General features: G+C 44.1%; 2 protein-coding genes across 3 annotated transcripts in view; both read right to left on the bottom strand.

The window, feature by feature from the left end:
* Positions 1-11692, bottom strand: part of LOC144111864 (uncharacterized) — a 61759-nt gene extending 50067 nt beyond the window's left edge. For both annotated transcript variants that reach the window (XM_077644890.1, XM_077644889.1), the window contains exons 1-5: positions 10256-11692; positions 9265-9411; positions 7141-7287; positions 1860-3335; positions 869-1015 (exon numbers count right to left, since the gene is read on the bottom strand). In XM_077644890.1, coding sequence (XP_077501016.1) covers positions 869-1015; positions 1860-3335; positions 7141-7287; positions 9265-9411; positions 10256-11681 — 3343 coding nt within the window. In that variant the 5' untranslated portion in view covers positions 11682-11692. The remainder of the gene's footprint in view (positions 1-868; positions 1016-1859; positions 3336-7140; positions 7288-9264; positions 9412-10255) is intronic.
* A 710-nt stretch (positions 11693-12402) lies between these two features.
* Positions 12403-22752, bottom strand: part of LOC144111882 (uncharacterized) — a 101388-nt gene continuing 91038 nt past the window's right edge. The window contains exons 19-23 of the mRNA XM_077644910.1: positions 21199-21233; positions 19387-19463; positions 13763-13832; positions 12750-12896; positions 12403-12440 (exon numbers count right to left, since the gene is read on the bottom strand). Of these exons, the coding sequence (XP_077501036.1) occupies positions 12403-12440; positions 12750-12896; positions 13763-13832; positions 19387-19463; positions 21199-21233 (367 nt within the window). The remainder of the gene's footprint in view (positions 12441-12749; positions 12897-13762; positions 13833-19386; positions 19464-21198; positions 21234-22752) is intronic.

The raw sequence follows: 22752 nt of genomic DNA, 5'->3' as shown, positions 1-22752 counted from the left end.
TCCATTTCCTTAGACCTCTTGTAGTTGCCAATGGGCTGTGCTACATATACACACATATGAAAGAATGCAAGTCTTTGAAACAAGCTGCAAGATGCCTTGCTTCAAGTGACCACCTCAATACCAAGGCCCTAACTGTATGGCACTCCAGACCGGTTATGGGATATACGCTATGGCAAAAGCATTCCAACCAGCAGCCACATAGATACATGTCTAAGCTTCTCATATACATTGTGTCATGACACGTGTCGTAAATGTATGCAAGGAAGGACTGCCCCTGTCTGCGGTCAACTGCAAGAACGTATTGCAAGAGTAGACCATTCCCGCTCTGAAGGTAGCAGCTGTGGTTATTTACCGCCACTGGTGTCTCGCCTTCACCAGCTGCTCTTAGTTACTGCAGAATCTGGCGGCACTGATCCCCTTCAGTTCGGACTGGTAATAATTGCTGACTGCAGTCACCACTTGTAGTACGACAAAAAAAAAAGGTGCTCCCTCGGATTTGCCATTGTTAAAAAGGTTTTATGATGAAACGGCCACCTCGGCAACACTTCGAGAGGCTTTTCAGCATCCTAGCAGAACAAACAGGAAAACCCATACTGGGTGACAAAACGTCTGTCACCTATGTCCTAAAGTCTGGGCAAAGTTGGAGGCGCCAGGTATGTAGAACCTATAAACAACATCAAACCATATTGCGACCTACGCAAACAGGAGCAGCATATGATAGGCATACGCAGCTTTGCCCCAATTTTGGCGTGAATATAAGTGCACTCAGGGTTAGCAGCAAGCATGAGCAGCACATTGTTGGTAGTAGCACGAGGAAGAACGTGATTTCAGTGGTGAGACAATATAACAGGTCAAGCAAGCAACTCACCATGGGCTGTTGGGTGCTTGTGCCCTTGTGTTGCAGTCATGCTGCCTTCTGGCGTCTCAGTTCCAGTAGTCTGATCCGGCCACGAAATCGTTGCTGGACTGTGCTCGGAGAGGGGACGTCTAATCCGTCTCTTCACCCATGGTCTGCCTGTATAAGGCATTGACACGACATCTGAAGCAGTACCTCTGAAGCAGTACCATCTGAAGCAGCAGCATGAATTAACTATGAATCTATGAATGGATGGTTTGGTTTCCTTGTGTTGTTGGAACTGTATACATGCCTCATTCCAAACAATAAACACCAGTTGAAAGTCAGCGCTCGTGTGTGTCGTGTCTCCCTTCGTGTCCGTGTCTTAGTGAGCGCTGTTCTGGTTATAATGAGTTACCAACTCGCCCAAGGATCTGTTTTAACCCAGTATGGGTAGCTGTCCACCATCTAGTCATTGCAATATGCTGAGCTAAGGTCGGCGTAACGATGTTTTTCCACAACTGCCGCAATTATCCCTGCACTATGGTGTTGAGCTGCATATTGCTATGATTCGCATGACATTGGTCTAGTAGGAGCTAAGTGTCATGCTCTCTCTTTCTCTCGCACGCACGCGCGCACACACACTTAAAAATTAAAGAGACCAAATCAAATTATTTTTAATCATGATGGTAGCAGGCTGTGACTGCCGTTTAGCCCAATTACGAAACATGTCACCTTCATCCAAGCAACAAGCATCAGATTGCGATGCTTCGCAGTTACTGCCCATGAATAAAAGTTCATGCTGTCACCTAGTTACTTGTGATGGCATGATAACAGTCCTTTGACAGCTTGATATAATGCAGCCATATTGTTCCAACACACATTGAAAGCCTGCACTGTGTCCCTGCCATCCAGTGTTCTCACCCAAATTTTACAGTACGAGCTGCAAAGTGAAGCCATGCATCAGGTCATTCACAATGTACGCATGGTTCTGCAACCTGCACAAGAAATCAGAAATACTTACGCTCTGATTCAAATACAGCCTCTGGATGCGGTGACAGGCCAGACTCGGCCAGTTGAGGCAGCAGCGCCGTTGTGGTTGGCTGCACTGGCTCAGATGAAGCTGCAAGTGTCACGGACTCATGCACAGGGGCCGGAGCAAGCTCGGGGGAAGCCAACAGAGCCGTCACTGGCCCCTCCTGACCAAGATTTTGCTGCTTCAGTTCACAGCGAGCGGCAGATTCTGCCACCTGACTTAGCATAAAAAGGTCTGGTGGCCAAGCTGTCTGTGGTGGTTCTGACCGAGCAGGCACGTCCAGTCCTGTCTCCTGCACAGAGATAGCCCCAAGCGCCATCGGTCCTGCAACGTGCTCCAACATCCCTGCAATATCCTGTGGTAGTTTGGAGGAAGCTGAAGTCATCGTAAGTTCCTCCACAGCTTCCATTACAGGGGCCTGCAACTCCATCTTGGAGACAGCAGCAGACTTCAGCTCTTGTGAGAGAGATGCCTGCGTGCTAGCTACCAATACATGTCTGGATTCAGATGCTTCTGAAAGAGGTGACACCTCCGGCAAAAGGCCTGGCTTCAGTGCAGATATAGCTACAGGCGCCATTGCCTCTTCAGCATGCTCCAGCTGCATTGCTGTTTCCTGGGGCAGCTCAAAGGATCCTGAAGTCACCATCAGTTCTCTCGCAGCTTCCATTGCAAGATTCCGCTGCTCCAGTTTGGAGGAAGTAAAAGGCTCCAGCTGCTCCTCCAGATATTCCTGCACACTATCCCACGACGGCTGTGCGGGTTGGGGTGGTTCTGAAGTAGGAGTCACCTCTGGCACAGGCCTTAGGTCTGGTGCAGCGACAGATGCAAGCGCCATTGTGTCGTTGACGGGCTCCAGCGTCCCTGCAGTCTCGTGTGGCAGTTTGGAAGAAACTGAAAGTGCCACAAGTTCCTTAACATCTCTCATTGCAAGATCCTGCTGCTCATCCAGAGATTCCTGCATGTGAGCCTCTGACAGTCGCATGGGTTGGGGTGGTTCTGAAGTCACTTCCAGCACCAGCCCTGGCTCTGGTGTAGAGATGGGTGCAAATGCCGTTTGCTCTTTGCCATGCTCCTGCCCCTCAGCCGCATCCTGTGGCAGTTCGAAGGAAGCCAAAGGCACCACAGGTTCCTCCAGAGTAGCAGGCTCCAGCTGCTCCTCCCGAGATACCCGCACACAAGCCTCCAACAGTCGTGTGGGTTGGGATGGTTCTGGAGGAGGAGTAGACTCTGGCACTGGCTCTGGTGGAGAGGTCTCTGGCTCTGGTGGAGAGGCCACTGACAGCGGCGACCAGGCCAGCCATGGGGATTTGGAGGGCAGCTTTGGCAAGGTGACCTCAAATTGGTCAACCTTGCTTTCCTCCCCACCATGTGGAGGAGATGGAGGCAAGGGAGTGAGCGACCGGGGATCCCCCATTTCTGCTATCATGTTGACCAGCATGCTTCTCTCATCAGAGGCACCATCACCTGCAAGTAAATTAACAAAGCAAAGTGCGTTCTCCCATACTAAACACAACCAAATGTAGGAGGAAAACGTGAGTGAAAATGAACACAGACGAAAATTAGTGACCAACCAACATATGTATGAAAAAAATTCACCATTCTACCTCGTTCATTTCAGACACAGATAATCGTAGACCAAAACAAAATAAAAACAAAAATCCTATCATACTACTTGGCCTAGGAAGAAGCTTTGTTCTTGTTCGACGACATCAAAATCAATTTCCTGTGGTACAGCCTTTCTTGGCTGAATAGTGTGGTGGGAATTTGCTGGAATTTCTTCCCTTTTTTGGTTCTTGTGAAAATCGAGGCAAAAACCTATGGGGCAGAAGCGTGGAGGCTAGTGAAAAGGGTTTAGCTTAAGTTGAGGACAGCACACCAAACTAAAGAGAAATGAGAGGTGTAACGTTAAGAGAGAAGAAGAGGGCAGAGTGGGTCAGGGATCAAACACGGGTTAATGACATCCTAGTCGAAATCAAGAGGAAGAAATGGGCTTGGACAGGGCATGTAATGTGAAGACAAGACAATCGATAGCCCTTAAGGGTAACAGAATGGATTCCACGGGTAGGGAAATGTAGCAGAAGGTGGCAGAAAGTTAGGTGGGCGGATGTGATTAAGAAGTTTGCGGGGATAGGGTGGTGGCATCTGGCACAGGACAGATTTAATTGGAAAGATATGAGAGTGGCCTTTGTCCTGCAGTGGGTGTAGTCGAGCTGATGAGGATGATGAAAATAAAATACCAACACAAGAATATAGAATGAAACCTTATGTCTATTGCGGAAGGGAATAAAAAAAACGGCACCCCAAGAAGTGAACACATTGTCATTGAGACTAATCCTTCCAGATTCAGACAGCTCCTAATCGACCATCTCAACGACAAATAATTTTTTCCTGCACCCTATGCCAGCTTCCAAGCCCTGCTAACTGACCATCCTGTGCTACTTCCAAAGTTACAATTTGTTTTTGTTTATATTTCTGCTACACTCTGTCATGACGTGATTATTTGAATTTGTTACTTCTGTCTTTTTTCGTCTTGTTCTACTTTCTATATTTTTCTATATATTTTCTATATTTTTCTGTATTTTTATATTCCTTCTATATTTATATTCATTCTATTTATATTCATGTATGACGGCTGAACACCCCTGTACCACCCCCCCCTTATGTAATGTCCCTGACGGGACCCTTAAGGGTTAATAAATGATGATGATGATGATGATACCAGGGCTATAAAGCCTGTAATATTCTCTTAATTTGTCAAAAAAAATGATTACTGTGAGGAATGCTGTACCTAACACTAGCAAGACCGTATAGACGTCCATGCTTTCTGAAGTCAAACTCCACAAAACATCAGTGCCTTTGCAGAAACAAGGCACCATGCATCACCAATACGACCAACTTACATTCTTGCTTGATGGCCAAGTAAAAAAAAAAGATTAGAAATTTCAAATGGAACCAATTCGACTTTCCAATTGGTTCCAAGTGGATTTTGCAATTGTAACTAATTACAATTGGAACCAATTGGTTTCAGTTGTGTTTTTAGCCACCTGGCCAATTGGACTCCACTGGATCAACTGGACCAATGAATTGGACCGATTAGGCCTTGGGCAGTTTTTGCATCCAGAAAATATTCACAACATAAACATCACAATTAAGTTGTGAAAAATATACGATGTGAGAAATATTTCTACAACTTAACATATTAATGTCCAAAAGGAAAACTGAGTTGCTTGGACTGGTGCCAATCAACAAATTTTTACTACGGAATTAAAAACCATAAGAATTTATGGAAATCAAGGCCAAAAGACAAGCGTAAATCACACACAAGAAACACTACACATTCAGACACTAATAGCATATAAATTAGCTCGTTATGTACATGCAAAGAACACACTTGCATTCCAACTTATATACCCCATTAATGAAGCTCTCAGGCTGGGGCCAGTGATGCTTGCCCACTGAGCACAGTTATTTAATTTCGACCACAGTGGTGGTGCAAGTGGTGCATACAGCTTAGGCAGAGGTAGTGCAGATAATGAATACAATTTAGCAGGATAAGCTGTTGATAGCTATTAATATAAAAACCATGTTAGTTATGCCTTGTTTGTCAGATATGCAAATATTCACATGGATACATTGGGTGCAGTTGTATAGACCAATTGGGCTCACCAGTTGGAAACTCAATTGATCCAAATCTAACCATTTGGAAACTGAATTGGTATAATCGGATACTCCATTTGGACTATCCACTTTGCACACCATTCAAATTGGAAACATCTGTAAACTCAATTGGTCCAATTGGAACCAGCTGATAATCCAATTGGTTCCAACTGTTTTCTTTTCTACTGGGAAGTAGCCCTTCCATTCCTACACGAGCAATGGTTGCATCATTCACTAAACACCTCAGGTCTTTCCTTTCTCGTTTTTTGCACCTTGCTTCAAGCAGAAAGAGAGACCTTTCCTTCAAAGAGAAAAAAAAAAGCAAGCAAGGCTGCTTTACAACAGTGTCTTCAGCGACCATTGAGCTAAACAAAGAACAACACTAGACAGGGGTATTCTTTGATCAAATCCTATCGACACCTAGAATAACACTAGGTTGAGATAATGCTTCGACACGGCATTTCTTTTTAAGTATGGAGACCATTAATGTACAGCACCAAAAGATTTAGCACTAACTCACAACCTGCAGACAGTCAAGGACTAGTAGCTAATTAACCCATCTGAAGTACCTAATTGCTGTTTATCTCGATCTAACATTCAGTTCCCTGCTGCCTAGGCAAGGAGCTACTCATAAGCAAAAGACAAGAAGACAAGGAATCGTGGTGCTTTGTCTAAGGAATTCTCATGGGTGGATGTCACCAGAACCCCCAGACAGAAGGCTGCAGAGGAAGCACTATGGCTACATCTTGTACGCTAAGACTAACCTAGATGTTTCTCATGTTTGGCAACAACTTTTTTCCCTATTCATTCCTTTGTCTCCATGGATTGGCCAGCTCTGCCATCCATACTGGAGCCCGTGAATCACATGGTTTGTTAACCTGTCAATGATGCTGTCACAATTAAGTTGCAGCGGTATACCAACTGTAGAAGAAAAAAATAATAAAGTTGAGAAGTGGATTGTTACAAAGTATGGTCCCTGGTCACTGTATGCCATCTAGCTGTCGTGACAGTCAAGGAATCAAGGCTCTACAGAATTCAGTTGAATGCTTATGTAGGCTGTTCTTGATTATCTTAAATTTTTAAATTTTAACACTATGTTCCAATGTCAATAAGCTCCTATGTTTCTCTCTGGCATATGAGTTATTCTTCGAACTTTGTGAAAATAAATGCTTATATCAACAGGGCTATAAGTGGAAACATACAGACACGGAGACTGGGGCCATCTACGCAAATGACAAAGGGACGTGACTTTATTAGGATTAAGTAAAATGACTTGCTTTATCATAAACATGTAATGTTCAAGTGAGGCACTGGGTAGTTTTGCCTGGAAAAAAAAAGGACAGAAAAAAGTTCTGCCTGAAGGCATACGCCGTGACTGTGATTTACGCTTTTTCGGACAGCTCTAAACTTCCCTCCATTCGCATGAAGCCATATTGCGACCTACGCAAACAGGAGCATACAGTAGGCATAAGCAGCTCTGCCCCAATTTTGGCGTGAATATAAGTGCACTCAGGGTTAGCAGCACTCATGAGCAGCACATTTTTGGTAGTAGCACGAGGAAGAACGTGATTCCAGTGGTGAGAAAACATAAGAGGCCAAGCAAGCATCTCACCATGGGCTGTTGGGTGCTTGTGCCCTTGTGTTGCAGTCATGCTGCCTTCTGGCGTCTCAGTTCCAGTAGCCTGGTCCAGCCGCGAAATTGTTGCCGGACTGTGCTCGGAGGGGAGATGTCTAATCCGTCTCTTCAGCCATGGTCTCCCTGTATAAGGCATTGACACGACATTTGAAGCAGTACCCAGTATGGACAGCTGCATTGCTCACCATCAAGTCATTGCAATATGCTCAGCTAAGCTCGGTGTAACGATGTTTTGCCACAACTGCCGTAATTATCCCTGCACTATGGTGTTGCGCTGCATATAAGAAAATCGCTATCATTCGCATGACATTTGAATAGTAGGAGCTAAGTGTCATGCTCTTCCACACACACACGCATGCACAAACACACGCAATTATCCCTGCACTATGGTATTGAGCTGCATATCAAAAAATCGCTATCATTAGCATGACATTGGTCTAGTAAGAGCTAAGTGTCATGCTCTCCCTCTCTCACGCATGCACACACATGCACACACACATTAAAAAGAGGCCAAATCAAATTATTTCTTAATCATGATGGCAGCAGACTTACTGCCGTTTAGCCCAATTACGAAACATATCACCTTAATCCATGTTTCTCGCGTTTTGCAAGAACTCTTTTCTCTATTCATTCCTTTGTCTCCATGGATTGGCCAGCCCTGCCATCCATACTGGAGCCCGTGAATCACATGGTTTGTTAACCTGTCAATGATGCTGTCACAATTAAGTTGCAGCGGTATACTAACTGTAGAAGAAAAAAATAATAAAGTTGAGAAGTGGATTGTTACAGAGTATGGTCCCTGGTCACCGTATGCCATCTAGCTGTCGTGACAGTCAAGGGATCAAGGCTCTACAGAATTCAGTTTAATGCTTATGTAGGCTGTTTTTGATTATCTTAAATTTTAGCACTATGTTCCAATGTCGATCAGCTACTATGTTTCTCCCTCGCATATGAGTTATTCTTCGAACTTTGTGAAAAAAAATGCTTATATCAACAGGGCTATAAATGGAAACATACAGACACGGAGACTGGGGCCACCTACGTAAATGACAAAGGGACGTGACTTTGTTAGGATTAAGCAAAATGACTTGCTTTATCATAAACATGTAATGTTCAAGTGAGGTACTGGCTAGTTTTGCCTGGAAAAAAAAAATGACAGAAAAAAGTGCTGCCTGAAGGCATATGCTGTGACTGTGATTTACGTTTTTTCGGACAGCTCTAAACTTCCATCTTCCATTTCCTTAGACCTCTTGTAGTTGCCAATGGGCTGTGCTACATATACACACATATGAAAGAATGCAAGTCTTTGAAACAAGCTGCAAGATGCCTTGCTTCAAGTGACCACCTCAATACCAAGGCCCTAACTGTATGGCACTCCAGACCGGTTATGGGATATACGCTATGGCAAAAGCATTCCAACCAGCAGCCACATAGATACATGTCTAAGCTTCTCATATACATTGTGTCATGACACGTGTCGTAAATGTATGCAAGGAAGGACTGCCCCTGTCTGCGGTCAACTGCAAGAACGTATTGCAAGAGTAGACCATTCCCGCTCTGAAGGTAGCAGCTGTGGTTATTTACCGCCACTGGTGTCTCGCCTTCACCAGCTGCTCTTAGTTACTGCAGAATCTGGCGGCACTGATCCCCTTCAGTTCGGACTGGTAATAATTGCTGACTGCAGTCACCACTTGTAGTACGACAAAAAAAAAAGGTGCTCCCTCGGATTTGCCATTGTTAAAAAGGTTTTATGATGAAACGGCCACCTCGGCAACACTTCGAGAGGCTTTTCAGCATCCTAGCAGAACAAACAGGAAAACCCATACTGGGTGACAAAACGTCTGTCACCTATGTCCTAAAGTCTGGGCAAAGTTGGAGGCGCCAGGTATGTAGAACCTATAAACAACATCAAACCATATTGCGACCTACGCAAACAGGAGCAGCATATGATAGGCATACGCAGCTTTGCCCCAATTTTGGCGTGAATATAAGTGCACTCAGGGTTAGCAGCAAGCATGAGCAGCACATTGTTGGTAGTAGCACGAGGAAGAACGTGATTTCAGTGGTGAGACAATATAACAGGTCAAGCAAGCAACTCACCATGGGCTGTTGGGTGCTTGTGCCCTTGTGTTGCAGTCATGCTGCCTTCTGGCGTCTCAGTTCCAGTAGTCTGATCCGGCCACGAAATCGTTGCTGGACTGTGCTCGGAGAGGGGACGTCTAATCCGTCTCTTCACCCATGGTCTGCCTGTATAAGGCATTGACACGACATCTGAAGCAGTACCTCTGAAGCAGTACCATCTGAAGCAGCAGCATGAATTAACTATGAATCTATGAATGGATGGTTTGGTTTCCTTGTGTTGTTGGAACTGTATACATGCCTCATTCCAAACAATAAACACCAGTTGAAAGTCAGCGCTCGTGTGTGTCGTGTCTCCCTTCGTGTCCGTGTCTTAGTGAGCGCTGTTCTGGTTATAATGAGTTACCAACTCGCCCAAGGATCTGTTTTAACCCAGTATGGGTAGCTGTCCACCATCTAGTCATTGCAATATGCTGAGCTAAGGTCGGCGTAACGATGTTTTTCCACAACTGCCGCAATTATCCCTGCACTATGGTGTTGAGCTGCATATTGCTATGATTCGCATGACATTGGTCTAGTAGGAGCTAAGTGTCATGCTCTCTCTTTCTCTCGCACGCACGCGCGCACACACACTTAAAAATTAAAGAGACCAAATCAAATTATTTTTAATCATGATGGTAGCAGGCTGTGACTGCCGTTTAGCCCAATTACGAAACATGTCACCTTCATCCAAGCAACAAGCATCAGATTGCGATGCTTCGCAGTTACTGCCCATGAATAAAAGTTCATGCTGTCACCTAGTTACTTGTGATGGCATGATAACAGTCCTTTGACAGCTTGATATAATGCAGCCATATTGTTCCAACACACATTGAAAGCCTGCACTGTGTCCCTGCCATCCAGTGTTCTCACCCAAATTTTACAGTACGAGCTGCAAAGTGAAGCCATGCATCAGGTCATTCACAATGTACGCATGGTTCTGCAACCTGCACAAGAAATCAGAAATACTTACGCTCTGATTCAAATACAGCCTCTGGATGCGGTGACAGGCCAGACTCGGCCAGTTGAGGCAGCAGCGCCGTTGTGGTTGGCTGCACTGGCTCAGATGAAGCTGCAAGTGCCACGGACTCGAGGACAGAGGCCGGAGCAAGCTCGGGGGAAGCCGGCAGAGCCGTCACTGGCCCCTCCTGACCAAGATTTTGCTGCTTCAGTTCACAGCGAGCGGCAGATTCTGCCACCTGACTTAGCATAAAAAGGTCTGGTGGCCAAGCTGTCTGTGGTGGTTCTGACCGAGCAGGCACGTCCAGTCCTGTCTCCTGCACAGAGATAGCCCCAAGCGCCATCGGTCCTGCAACGTGCTCCAACATCCCTGCAATATCCTGTGGTAGTTTGGAGGAAGCTGAAGTCATCGTAAGTTCCTCCACAGCTTCCATTACAGGGGCCTGCAACTCCATCTTGGAGACAGCAGCAGACTTCAGCTCTTCTGACAGAGATGCCTGCGTGCTAGCTACCAATACATGTCTGGATTCAGATGCTTCTGAAAGAGGTGACACCTCCGGCAAAAGGCCTGGGTTCAGTGCAGATATAGCTACAGGCGCCATTGCCTCTTCAGCATGCTCCAGCTGCATTGCTGTTTCCTGGGGCAGCTCAAAGGATCCTGAAGTCACCATTAGTTCTCTCGCAGCTTCCATTGCAAGATTCTGCTGCTCCAGTTTGGAGGAAGTAAAAGGCTCCAGCTGCTCCTCCAGATATTCCTGCACACTAGCCCCCGACGGCTGTGTGGGTTGGGGTGGTTCTGAAGTAGGAGTCAGCTCTGGCACAGGCCTTAGGTCTGGTGCAGAGACAGATGCAAGCGCCATTGTGTCGTTGACGTGCTCCAGCATCCCTGCAGTCTCGTGTGGCAGTTTGGAAGAAACTGAAAGTGCCACAAGTTCCTTAACATCTCTCATTGCAAGATCCTGCTGCTCATCCAGAGATTCCTGCATGTGAGCCTCTGACAGTCTTTTGGGTTGGGGTGGTTCTGAAGTTACTTCCAGCACTAGCCCTGGCTCTGGTACAGAGATGGATGCAAATGCCATTTGCTCTTTGCCATGCTCCTGCCCCTCAGCCGCATCCTGTGGCAGTTCGAAGGAAGCCAAAGGCACCACAGGTTCCTCCAGAGTAGCAGGCTCCAGCTGCTCCTCCCGAGATACCTGCACACAAGCCTCCAACAGACGTGTGGGTTGGGATGGTCCTGGAGGAGGAGTAGACTCCGGCACTGGCTCTGGTGAAGAGGTCTCTGGCTCTGGTGGAGAGGCCACTGACTGCAGTGACCAGGGCAGCCATAGGGATATGGAGGGCAGGTCTGGTAAGGTGACCTCAAATTGGTCAACTTTGCTTTCCTCCCCACCATGTGGAGGAGATGGAGGCAAGGAAGTGAGCGACCGGCGATCCCCCATTTCTGCTCTCATGTTGATCAGCATGCTTCTCTCATCAGAGGCACCATCACCTGCAAGTAAATTAACAAAGCAAAGTGCATTCTCCCATACTAAACACAACGAAATGTAGGGGGAAAACGTGAGTGAAAGTGAACACAGACGAAAATTAGTGACCAACCAACATATGTATGAAAAAAATTCACCATTCTACCTCGTTCATTTCAGACACAGATAATCGTAGAACAAAAAATAAAAAAAATCCTCTCATACTACTTGGCCTGGGAAGAAGCTTTGTTCTTGTTCGATGATATCAAAATAAATTTCCCATGGTACAGCCTTTCTTGGCTTGAATAGTGTGGTTGGATTTTGCTGGAATTTTTTCCCTTTTTTGGTTCTCGTGAAAATCGAGGCAAAAACCTATGGGGAGAAGCGTGGAGGCTAGCGAGAACGGTTTAGTTTAAGTTGAGGACAGCACACCAAACTGAAGAAGAACGATAGGTGTAACGTTAAGCTGGAAGTGGGCAGATTGGGTGAGGGAACAAACGCAGGTTAATGACATCCTAGTCAAAATCAAGAGGAAGAAATGGGCTTGGGCAAGGCATGTAATGTGAAGACAAGATACCCCGATGGCCCTTAAGGTGGGTTCAGACAAGCGGACCGAATCGCGTATGGCCCGCGCGCGTCAGCGCGGTTATTGCGACACGTGACCAAGCATCTGTCAGTCGGTCTGGACGTCGAGCATTCACACGAATCCAGCGTACAATCTGCACGTCCTCTCTCCTGCAGCGTGCTTGCGGAACAAACAGGAAAACCCATACTGAGTGACAACACGTCTGTTACCTATGTCCCACAGTCTGAGCAAAGTTGGAGGCGCCAGGTATGTAGAACCTATAAACAACATCAAACTACATTGCGACCCATGCAAAGAGGAGCATATGGTATGCATACGCAGCTTTGCCCCCATTTTGGCGTGAATATAAGTGCACTCAGGGTTAGCAGCACGCATGAGCAGCACATTTTTGGTAGCAGCATGAGGAAGAACATGATTTCAGTGGTGAGACAATATAACAGGCCAAGCAAGCATCTCACCATGGGCTGTTGGGTGCTTGTGCCCTTGTGGTGCAGTCATACTGCCTTCTGACGTCTCAGTTCCAGTAGCCTGATCCAGCCGCAAAATCTTTGCTGGACTGTGCTTGGAGGGGAGACGTGCACACCGTCTCTTCAGCCTTTGTCCACCTGTATAAGGCATTGACACGACATCTGAAGCAGTACCCAGTATGGGCAGCTGCATTGCCCACCATCCAGTCATTGCAATATGCTGAGCTAAGCTTGGTGTAACGATGTTTTGCCACAACTGCTGCAATTATCCCTGCACTATAGTGTTGAGCTGCATATAAGAAAATCGCTATCATTAGCATGACACTGGTCTAGTAGGAGCTAAGTGTCATGCTCTAGGTTACTTGCCACATCAGTTCTGTAGCACCTTTCAGTGTTTTTGTTTACCCATGATACACAAGGGTTTTAACCGTTACATATGGTGCATTGATGGCTGCGAGACAACAGCTAACTAACTTCATTTACTGGAAGGCGCAGCCTCCAGAACAAACGAAAGCAGAAAAATACCTTACTATTATTTATCTTTTATTGTCTCTTGTCAAGTAGAGTAGTTACTAAGCATTCATTTGAGACAAGAGATAATTTACCAATCTAGAAGACATGCCACCAGTGAGAGCCAAACCAACGACCTATATGTTGTTTGTGCGACCCTACAACTTCATTAGCAGGTTCAGCTCTTTTCTTATACTTCGTTACATCTTCTTCTGTCTGAAATGATCACCCAATTACTTTTCCACTGTTCCAGCGACAATAAAGAATAAATCACAACAGTAATGTTTCCCTATGCTTTCCTTGGTTTCAAAGACTGTTAGGATCTTTAGTTTTTTGTATGCGTTCTAATACAACCTTAATCTTACCTATTCTCAGCTATACATGTACACAATAAAGGAGCTTAAGCTGATAACTTCCTGTTTTGTCCCCCACCCCTGAAATACAGCTGCCTCGTTCTTGCTTGCTATGGTGTTGACGTACAAATGCGAACGCACCTTGGTCTCTTGGAGCCTCCGAGGCTGCCTGGTTCCATGTCCGCCCATATATCAACGCTCTGGAGCAGTTCTGCACACATGCAGAAACCACACGATGAACACATGAAGAACACATTCAATACACCTCTTTTAGAACCAATGCATGCAAGCAAATCTGCTGCAAGCTTTCGGATTCCTCCGCAGAGGCAGAAAGAAGGCCAAGAACACTCTGTGCCAGGTTCTCCCCGACCATAACCAAAGCTCTTCAAATTGTTGAACTGGCCTCCTTCATGCAAGACGGCGACGAACACACACAAGAGGGCCCTGGTGTCACCTCCTAAGCACATCGTCTGCCAACAGTTACAGACTGCCTCATATTGCTTCCAAGAAAATTATACAAAATGCTTTACTCATGGCTGCAGTCAGCTAGCTGCGCTAATCCTCATTCGGTCATGGAGCTGAAAAAAATTTCTGATTACATTTCGAGGCATTGTTCAAGACAGGCTGCTCCTCTTTTAGTTATCTAATACACAACAAAATGCAAAAACTGCCCTAAGACTGGAATAATCACAAAGTGAACAAGGGAAAGGAAAGTCTCAGATTGCTTGCCAATGTTTCGACAAGAGGTCTTGTCTTCGCCTGGGCATCCATCACTGGCATCCAAAGTGATGCAAGTATTTAAAGAAAGTGATTGTACAGTATTTTTAACCTTCACTTGCTGTAAGATATGCTCGAACACTTCCTGTACTCTAACCTAGGTAAAGCACTTCTAGGAAAATATCATTTTTCTCCTGGTCAGCACGGTTTTCCCTCCGGTTTATCATGCACAACACAACTAAATGAACTCGGATGGGAACCCGCACTACGCTAAAAGCTATAGCCCTGGGCATAGATGCATCAAGATCAGGTGAGCAATAACAGGGACTAGTTGGTAGTTCATCGTACACAAAATCACACCAGACTGATCACTAAAATGAGAAGCCACATTTGTGCACCCTTGTGTATTAGTCATCACCCCGGTGCGGTTTTTCTGCACAAAGATTTCAGGAGCTCAGAGAACAAATGCTGTGATAACTCGGACTCGTTGCTTCGGTTGAGCAATACGTAGCATATAGTGCCTAGATATGTTTTATTAGAAGCATACCTCCCAAGATAGCAAACTAATTTGCACCAGACATATTTGCAACCAGTTTAAAAACTGATCAACAAGTATATGCACAATCTTCTTTTGCAAAAAAATTGCCACACCTAGTTAGCTTTCATTTTCATAATAATCTCGAGAGGATAAGCAATTGTTTACCCTTGCATAAACAGTACGTTGTTCTGAACAGTGTAACATCAGATCTATAAAGTGCACTTTTATTCCTTGTGTTGTGAGGGCCAGTGTCAGTGCCGCGAGCAGGTGTCAAAGTGGAGCACTGTGGAACAAGCTGATGGGGACGGCAACGCGGTGGCCTGGGGGAAGGGCGCAGGAACTGGACATGCGTGGTGCTTGGTATGAGCGGGGAGGACTGCCGCGGTGGAGACATACACGTGCGTGAACTGCGGAATGCGAAGGACACCGGCATGGGGGAGTGCGCGACGGTATATGACCTTGGTCTAGTAAATAAACTTTGAGGCCTAATAGTGTCAATAAATGACTGAGCAGCAGACCTTCCATCCACCATCATCAGGCCATACGCTAATGACTGTGCTGTATACTGTCCAATCAAATTCCTTGACGATGTGTCTATTTTGCAGTCTAAAGTCAAAAAAGTCTCTCTCTGGTGCAATCTATGGCAGATGACTTTCAGTACTGAAAAATGTTATGTGCAGTTTACAAAAAGAAAGGATGAAAAAAGCCCTCCCTTAGCTCGTGTAAAACAAATAATGTGGTTTGAACTACAGAAACTGTTAAATATATTGAAGTTACATTTACTGAAGTGCTTCACTGGCCTAATCATACTAAATTACAGCAAAAAGCTTATTGTTTTTTACCAAAGTGATTTTTAAGCACACTCAGTCATCCTTGAAAGTAAACATACCTGACTAACATTATGTCTGCCTTAGAATATGAATGTATAACTTGGGATCAACACAAAAGAAACCTCACAGATAAAATGGAACAAGCGCAAAAAAGGAAGCAGTACGCTTTGTCACAGGAAATTATAATTTTGCTGGCAGAGGCTATGCAATGTAAGTAAAGCCCTTCGTTTTTCATGTAAAACACACTTTTACCTGGTTTTTGCACACCGAACTTCTTTCTTAAGAATCAGGTCAAACCCGATTTTTCCCTGAAAGTGGGCCGGCCTTCTAGACCATATTGGTCTTCAGCTCACAAAGCTCAAGACACCACAGGAAAATTTGTGGATATCTAAAGCTTATTGCAGAGGGGTGTCTTTGGTCAATCAAGGACCCTGAACCTCTTTTAATTCTTGTTCTTATGAGGTGGACGAATCTGAGGACAAGTTCGAAAAGGACGATGTAGAAACGAGAGGCCAGAACATGGGTGCCGACAAGACGTTGTATATCAATTTCGCTTAGGAAGCACCATCCACGCTGACAACACCCTGACCCAACACCTTCCGCATTTAAAATCGTCGCTATGATGTTTAATGTTTTCACATAATACAAATAATGGCAGGATGTGGTATTGCTCAGACGCGGGAGTCTCTCATGGGAGACTGATAGAGTATGCGATGGAATATTTGTAACAGGGTATAAAAAAATCTTAACTAGTAAATAACTTTTTACTGGAATCTGCAATTTCCATTTTGTTTATGAAATATTGAGCAAAACAAGAAAATTTCGTGTCTAGCAGAAAAACAAATCATTGCCATTATACTGTCTTGTGTACCAAAAAAGCCCAAACTACGTAAAATTTTTTTTCTGAGTAACCCAATTTTCACCCAAATTTGAGCTAGAAAAATATGGTCGGTTTTCTACACCCCCCACATCGAAAAGAAAAAGAACCCAAAACGAAGGGCCCTGAATATAAGGAGGTCTAGGTTAGAAAATGTTCGCTATGCACAGAAAAAAAACCTGATCAAAATTTCACAACACGTACGTTCTCATCATACTCGAGCAAAAGTTCAGCCTGGCAGGGTTAATCCACATGCATATCTCAAGCCTTGGCGGTGCCTTGAATGTACACACAAAATCTGGCAGACAGTTCTTCCCTAACGAGTTCTCCACGCTTTCTGCTATGGGCCTCCAGGCATACATAAACATGCGACAGTGTTTTATAGATCATATTTAGTTAAATACTTGCATGACAGAATGCACCTTTAAATCAAAATTACAAATAATCTCATGGAAAAGCACGAGACACTTGGGAGCTGTTTGGCCGCAGGAAGCAGAAATCTGGTTTAGACAAATCAACCAACTTGGAAGCCTGCTCAGAGCACCCCCATTGTTTCGCACTTCTTAAAACACCCACTATGTGCGAGCACAGTGGTACTTGGGGTGCGGAGGCGGTGCATTTTTTCAAGAATTCCGTTTAAAACAAATGCGCATCATATGTACGTGGGTTCTGATTAGGGTACACACAAATAAAACTGGCACAGGTAGAACACTGTTCGTTAAGAAGCAGCAACAAATTTCGTCTAGGAGAGACAATACATACCAAGAAAATTAGACCGTACCAGTACCACATATAATAATAGCTTTAAATAATTCTTTTTCCTAACACAGTTAGCAACTGGGAGTAGCTCCCTAACAAAGTGATGGCTGCACTTCAAATCAAAAGCACAACTGAGAGCATTGTTCACAGATGCTCCTTAGTGATGATCAGATTCGCTGATGTGTTCTGCTGCTCATTGAGGCATGCAACAATACCTTTAATTTCTTCCCTTACTCTCCGCTGTCGATGTTCCCCGATTATTTGTTGATATATGAGGCGTCCCTGGGAAGCCGATTGCAATTTTTTAAAAATAGGGTGTTTGAGGTAAAGAGAAGCTTTTTGCAGCATGGTAATACCAGTGTTGGTGAACGTCAAAAAACAAGTAAATCACGTGAACTAGTAAAGTGATTAACTAAATTCTAATAGTTAACTGTAAATATTACTGACAGGCATCTGGTTGCAATCAGAGATTTGTAGCTGGCCATTAGTAACGGCCATATCAGTATGATTTAGAGAACGCGGTTACCCTCAGCGCTGTGGCTCGACAAGATTTGGCTATTTCGACTAGTTACGAGCACTGGAGGGGTTGCTTTGCCTGCATGCTTTTCAAAAGCGCGCATATTTGGGTACGATGTAGCCAATATTAGTTGTGCTGGAGCAGCGAGAGTTATCAGGCTTTTGAAATTCTAAAAATTCACATGGCTATTACTAATGGCTGGCTGCAAATCTCTAATTGCAATCTGGTGCCTATCACTATAGTAGTTCAAAAGTTAACTACAGTAGAACCCCTCTATAGTAAAGTGACTCAGACCAGAAAAAATCTTTACTATATCAGGGTCTTTACTATATCAGTTGTTGGTGATGGTATGGCTCTGAGGATGCTCTCTGGAAATTCACTGGCTACTTACTAAACACAGTGTTAGTTTATGAAAGGAACTCACAAATACGTTCCATATACTACTCTTACTGTCTTTTTATGTGTTAATTACTTATCTTCAGTTATCTCATTTCATGTTATCACGTTTTCGATTTTGTTTATGTTCTGAGGAAGTTTGTCTTGAGCGACCCGCGCCTCCTTCTTTCTGCGTTCATAGCCCGCCTTACTTTTTTTTTTTTTCGTGCGCGCCGCACGCTTCGCCTCACGGCCCCAAGATTAAGTTGGCTTCTCCTCACAGCTGTCGATTTTGGTGGTGAAGCTATCTCAAAGAGCGCCGTTTTATTGTCTTTGGTATGCATTTACCTCCGAATATCGGCCTCGCGCGTACCACGTTGTCATCATTCCGCGGGAGGTACGCCAGGCTCTCTTTTCTATAGCCGTTTTATTTAAAAAAAAAAATCCTTACTATAACCGAAAAAAAAAATGTACAGTTTGTCTATGGGAGGCGAAATGGGACCGCAGTTTCACTTTACTATATCCGGGTTCACTATAGTGGGGTTCTACTGTTTTAGAATTTGGCTAAATATCCCTTTACTAATTAACATGATTCCCGTTTTTTGACGTCTGCCAACACTGGTATTACCATGTTGCAAAAAGCTTAATTCTCTTTACTTAAAAAAAAAACCTATACTTCAAGATTATTGACTGCCTTCCCTGGAACACCTAGAGTAATGCTTAGTGGTTGGTGTGTTGGGTTTTATGGCACATAAAACAGCTGCGGGCTACCATGCACCAAAAACAGGGTCAGAAGGATCTCAGCTGCTGTGCTGCACGGTGGGACGCCAGTTTTTTACAGTGTCACAGTTTGTTAATGAAAGGTCTCCCTTTGTACAATTTCTTACAACTAAGCCCCTCCCCACTACAATAATGCCTTACTACAGTATAGTGTTGTAGGTATAACTAATAAATAAATTAATGAGACAGTGAGTGATGAGAGAGTAAGTTAAGTCAATAAACATTTAAATAAAAAGCTCGATAAAATGGCACCTCCTCAAAGACAACAAACAAAGCAATGCTACCACCAATATAAAACTAAAATTTTCTTTAATTCCCTAACAACTGACGCAAAAAAAAAATAATGCAATCAATAAAGCATTGACAACGTACCTCTGCTTTGTCTTGTTTGAGCCAAAACCGCTTCCGGCTGTTATACGATGCCTGTGCCTTTCGCTCCACCTCCAACACTGCACAAACAATGCACTGTTTGGTTCCATTGCCTCAACCCCTGACAAGTAAAAGTGGCACATCAGTATTTCGGCAGCCGTGGCCAAACCAGCACCGTCTGCTCGCCCTTATTACGATTATATACCTGCACAGACAACAGCATTTCGATAGAAGAAGCCAATTATGTTTCCGATCACCGAATTTATACTCAATGACAAAACTAAGAGAGAAAACGGTGAGGCAGGGATGCTTTAGGCAGGCACATTAGAAGGGCAACTCTAGTAATTTTTCAATTATCAGAGTGAAAACAGCGCAAACTTCATGAAGGACGCAGAAAGGGAAGACGGAATGCAGACGCTGAACTAACAACTGAAGGCTTATTACTCTGACACCTCGAAGTTGTTAGTTCAATGTCTGTCTCGTCTTCCCTTTCTGAGTCCTTCGTGAAGTTTGTGCTGTTTTCGTAGTGATGAACAACCAACTAGCTCATGGTGTGTTCTTCAGGCTCATTTCAATGATCACTTATTAGAATTAAACTTTCATGTAGATTTTTCTCTCTGCCCTAGATCATTTTGGACAAGCTTGGCACTATTCAATTTTAAAGTTTACCATTTTTATCATTCCAGTTTAGGCAATTCTTATACTTAAAAGTGCATCTGTGATGTCGCAAACATTACCTACAACCTGCTTCCTGCTCGCTGAACAAAAATTTCAAAGCTTATATTAGGCCATTTCAACCACCTTATTACTGGAGTTAGTCATCACTCTCTGAGCCATGCTGTGCTGTGTACCGTCCAGACGTAACGAACAAAAGCAGAAATTAAATTGAACATGCTGTTTCACACAGCCATGATGAATGCATTGTGTTACTAGAAATGAGCTGTGCAAGCCTATATACTACAACTTTTCAGCAGTCATTCTTCCTGCGCACAGCATAAGACTGGAATGGAATGGCCACTGAAGTTGCCACCATCGTCGACCCAGTAACATTCAAGCAGCTCATCGATAACAATTCATCGTGATTTTCATTGAATTTCTTTGTAGCAATAGCTACATTACGCTAGCATTTCGAGCCTTCAGTGTGGCGGTGCCGCCACGTTGTTAGTCACGTGGTGCGGAGCAGCTGCCGGTGGCGCGGCGCTCTGGCGAAACTGAGTGGAGGGGGAGTGGAGAGGGGGGAAAGAGTGAATCACGTCCAGGGACGAAGATGAAGAAGGAACGCCCAGCGAAACGGAGCGGCGAAAGGCTGACTTTGCAATTCGACTGAGCGAGTTCCACTCGGCCAGATGTAGCTATCTCGTCACTCCAGGTTTAACCAGAGCTAAACCACAGCCATTTTTTTTGCCTTGCAATACGCCCACTCCCTCGTGCAATTATCTTGACATGGGACCCTTAAGGAATCAAATAAACAAATAAACAAAATGATGCTCAACACAGACTTTCATGAAGCGCAAGCTACACTACTCTTGTGCCACATGCTTTAAGATGAGGGTGCAGCCACTGGCATCAGCATCCCTTGCGCTGTCTCACAGGTGCTCAGTAAAACATTGACTGAACAGGCTACGACTCAACAAAAGCTGAGGCTACAGTTATCCCTGGTAGCATCCCACAAGTATACATGCTTTGCATACAACCACCCATGCACGACAAGTGCCACTTTTTTTTTTTTTTCTGCTCAATATCCTATCACAAGTACAGAGAAAAGAGAGAGAAAGTTGCTGCCAGTCAGCAACCCCCCACAAGGTGTCCACCCACCATCGTCGGGCAGCTGCTGCTCCTCCTCGTAAGACCTGCACAATGAAGAGAGGATTGGCAAACAAACAGAACACGCTTCCTTCACGGTGTTACAGTAATGACAGCCATTTTGCCGCAGCAACCACTGAATCTCCCACTGTACTGATCATTTTATTTTACTTGCTCGTTAGGGCAGTAAATCAATGTTTGCACACTTAAGGATATCAAAAGAAGGGTGCCGCAGAATTGCCCTATTCTTTCTGCCACCAGGAAATACAGGAAAGAATGTCTACACCTACTACAGTTGCATAGTTTTCACATAGCGATACACAAACAAAAAACGACATGGAGTATAATTTTTCACAGAGTATATGCAAAACAAAAATGTGCCTATGAAATGGTTTCCATATACTATATGCAAAACACAAAGAAATAACATAAGAAGTTTCTAGGACACTTTACTTCCAGTAGCACAAGCTGCAAACGGCATAAGTTGGACAAAAAAAATATGAACTTTACATACAGCATCTTATACACAACAAAAAACAAACATGACAACGCCTAAGTGCCACACAGTGACACTTCACAGCACTGAACTAGACTGGGTGAAAAAAAAATGTTCAAAAGAGCAAACAGCACCTGCGCAAAAAAAAAAAAAATCTTAATTATGCACAGTAAAAAGGATTTCCCCACAGCATTTCTTTAGACATGCTGTGTGGAAACACACTGATACTTTGTGCTGTAAGCTTGCTTCAGCTTGTTACATTCTACTTAACACATGGGGGTTTCTGGACATAACTGTGCTAAAAATTATATAATTTTCTCTAAGTAAACAATTTCTCTAACTTGCCATTTAACATATACTGCTGCGAATCGAGGGCTACCAGATACAGGTCCTATATTGATCAAATTTTCTCTTTGCAGAAAAGAGCACTGTGTATAATAACATACTCCAACAGGTATCAGTCCAGTACTTCCTAGTTCAATAGGTTGCAGATTTTGCAGTTTCCTTTGCTGTATGAAATGAAAACCGCGATGGTTGTAAATATTATTATACGAAACAATTGCCTTCCTTCAAACATTTCTGTGCTGCCTAACAGGAATACCAGGCATGCAAGCAATATAAATTTTAACTACCCTATAACCTGAAACACCCACTGACAGCACCTAATCGAGTATAATGGGGCTAAAGTATGGAATACCGTGCCACTAGAAATTAAAATGGCTCGGAACTCTCTCTTCTTTGCGTGCATCCTGTTGCTTAAATAACAGTGTAAACGGCCTCTACTAGCTTCGGCTATTAGCTCAACAAATTTTTGTGATTGCTTTTTGTATTCAGTTTGAAAGATAAATAAAAAAAAGAAATAAAGAACGTCCTTCAATGCAAGTTTGGGAATATTTACTTACATGGCCACTGTGTGCTTGTGTTATTTAATGCATCTTCAAAACAGTGTAAATTCCTTTTAAAGAGGGACATATCCATTCCCAGCTCACACACATATATTTGTCTCATTCTGCTTGTAGCAAGAAAAAAAAATTTCCTCTTGGAGCTTTTCTCTCGAGCACAGCGCAAGT

This window comes from Amblyomma americanum, unplaced genomic scaffold, assembly GCF_052857255.1.
Source record: "Amblyomma americanum isolate KBUSLIRL-KWMA unplaced genomic scaffold, ASM5285725v1 scaffold_12, whole genome shotgun sequence".
Classification (NCBI taxonomy): Eukaryota; Metazoa; Arthropoda; class Arachnida; order Ixodida; family Ixodidae; genus Amblyomma; species Amblyomma americanum.
This window is presented reverse-complemented; position numbering and strand designations above follow the sequence as displayed.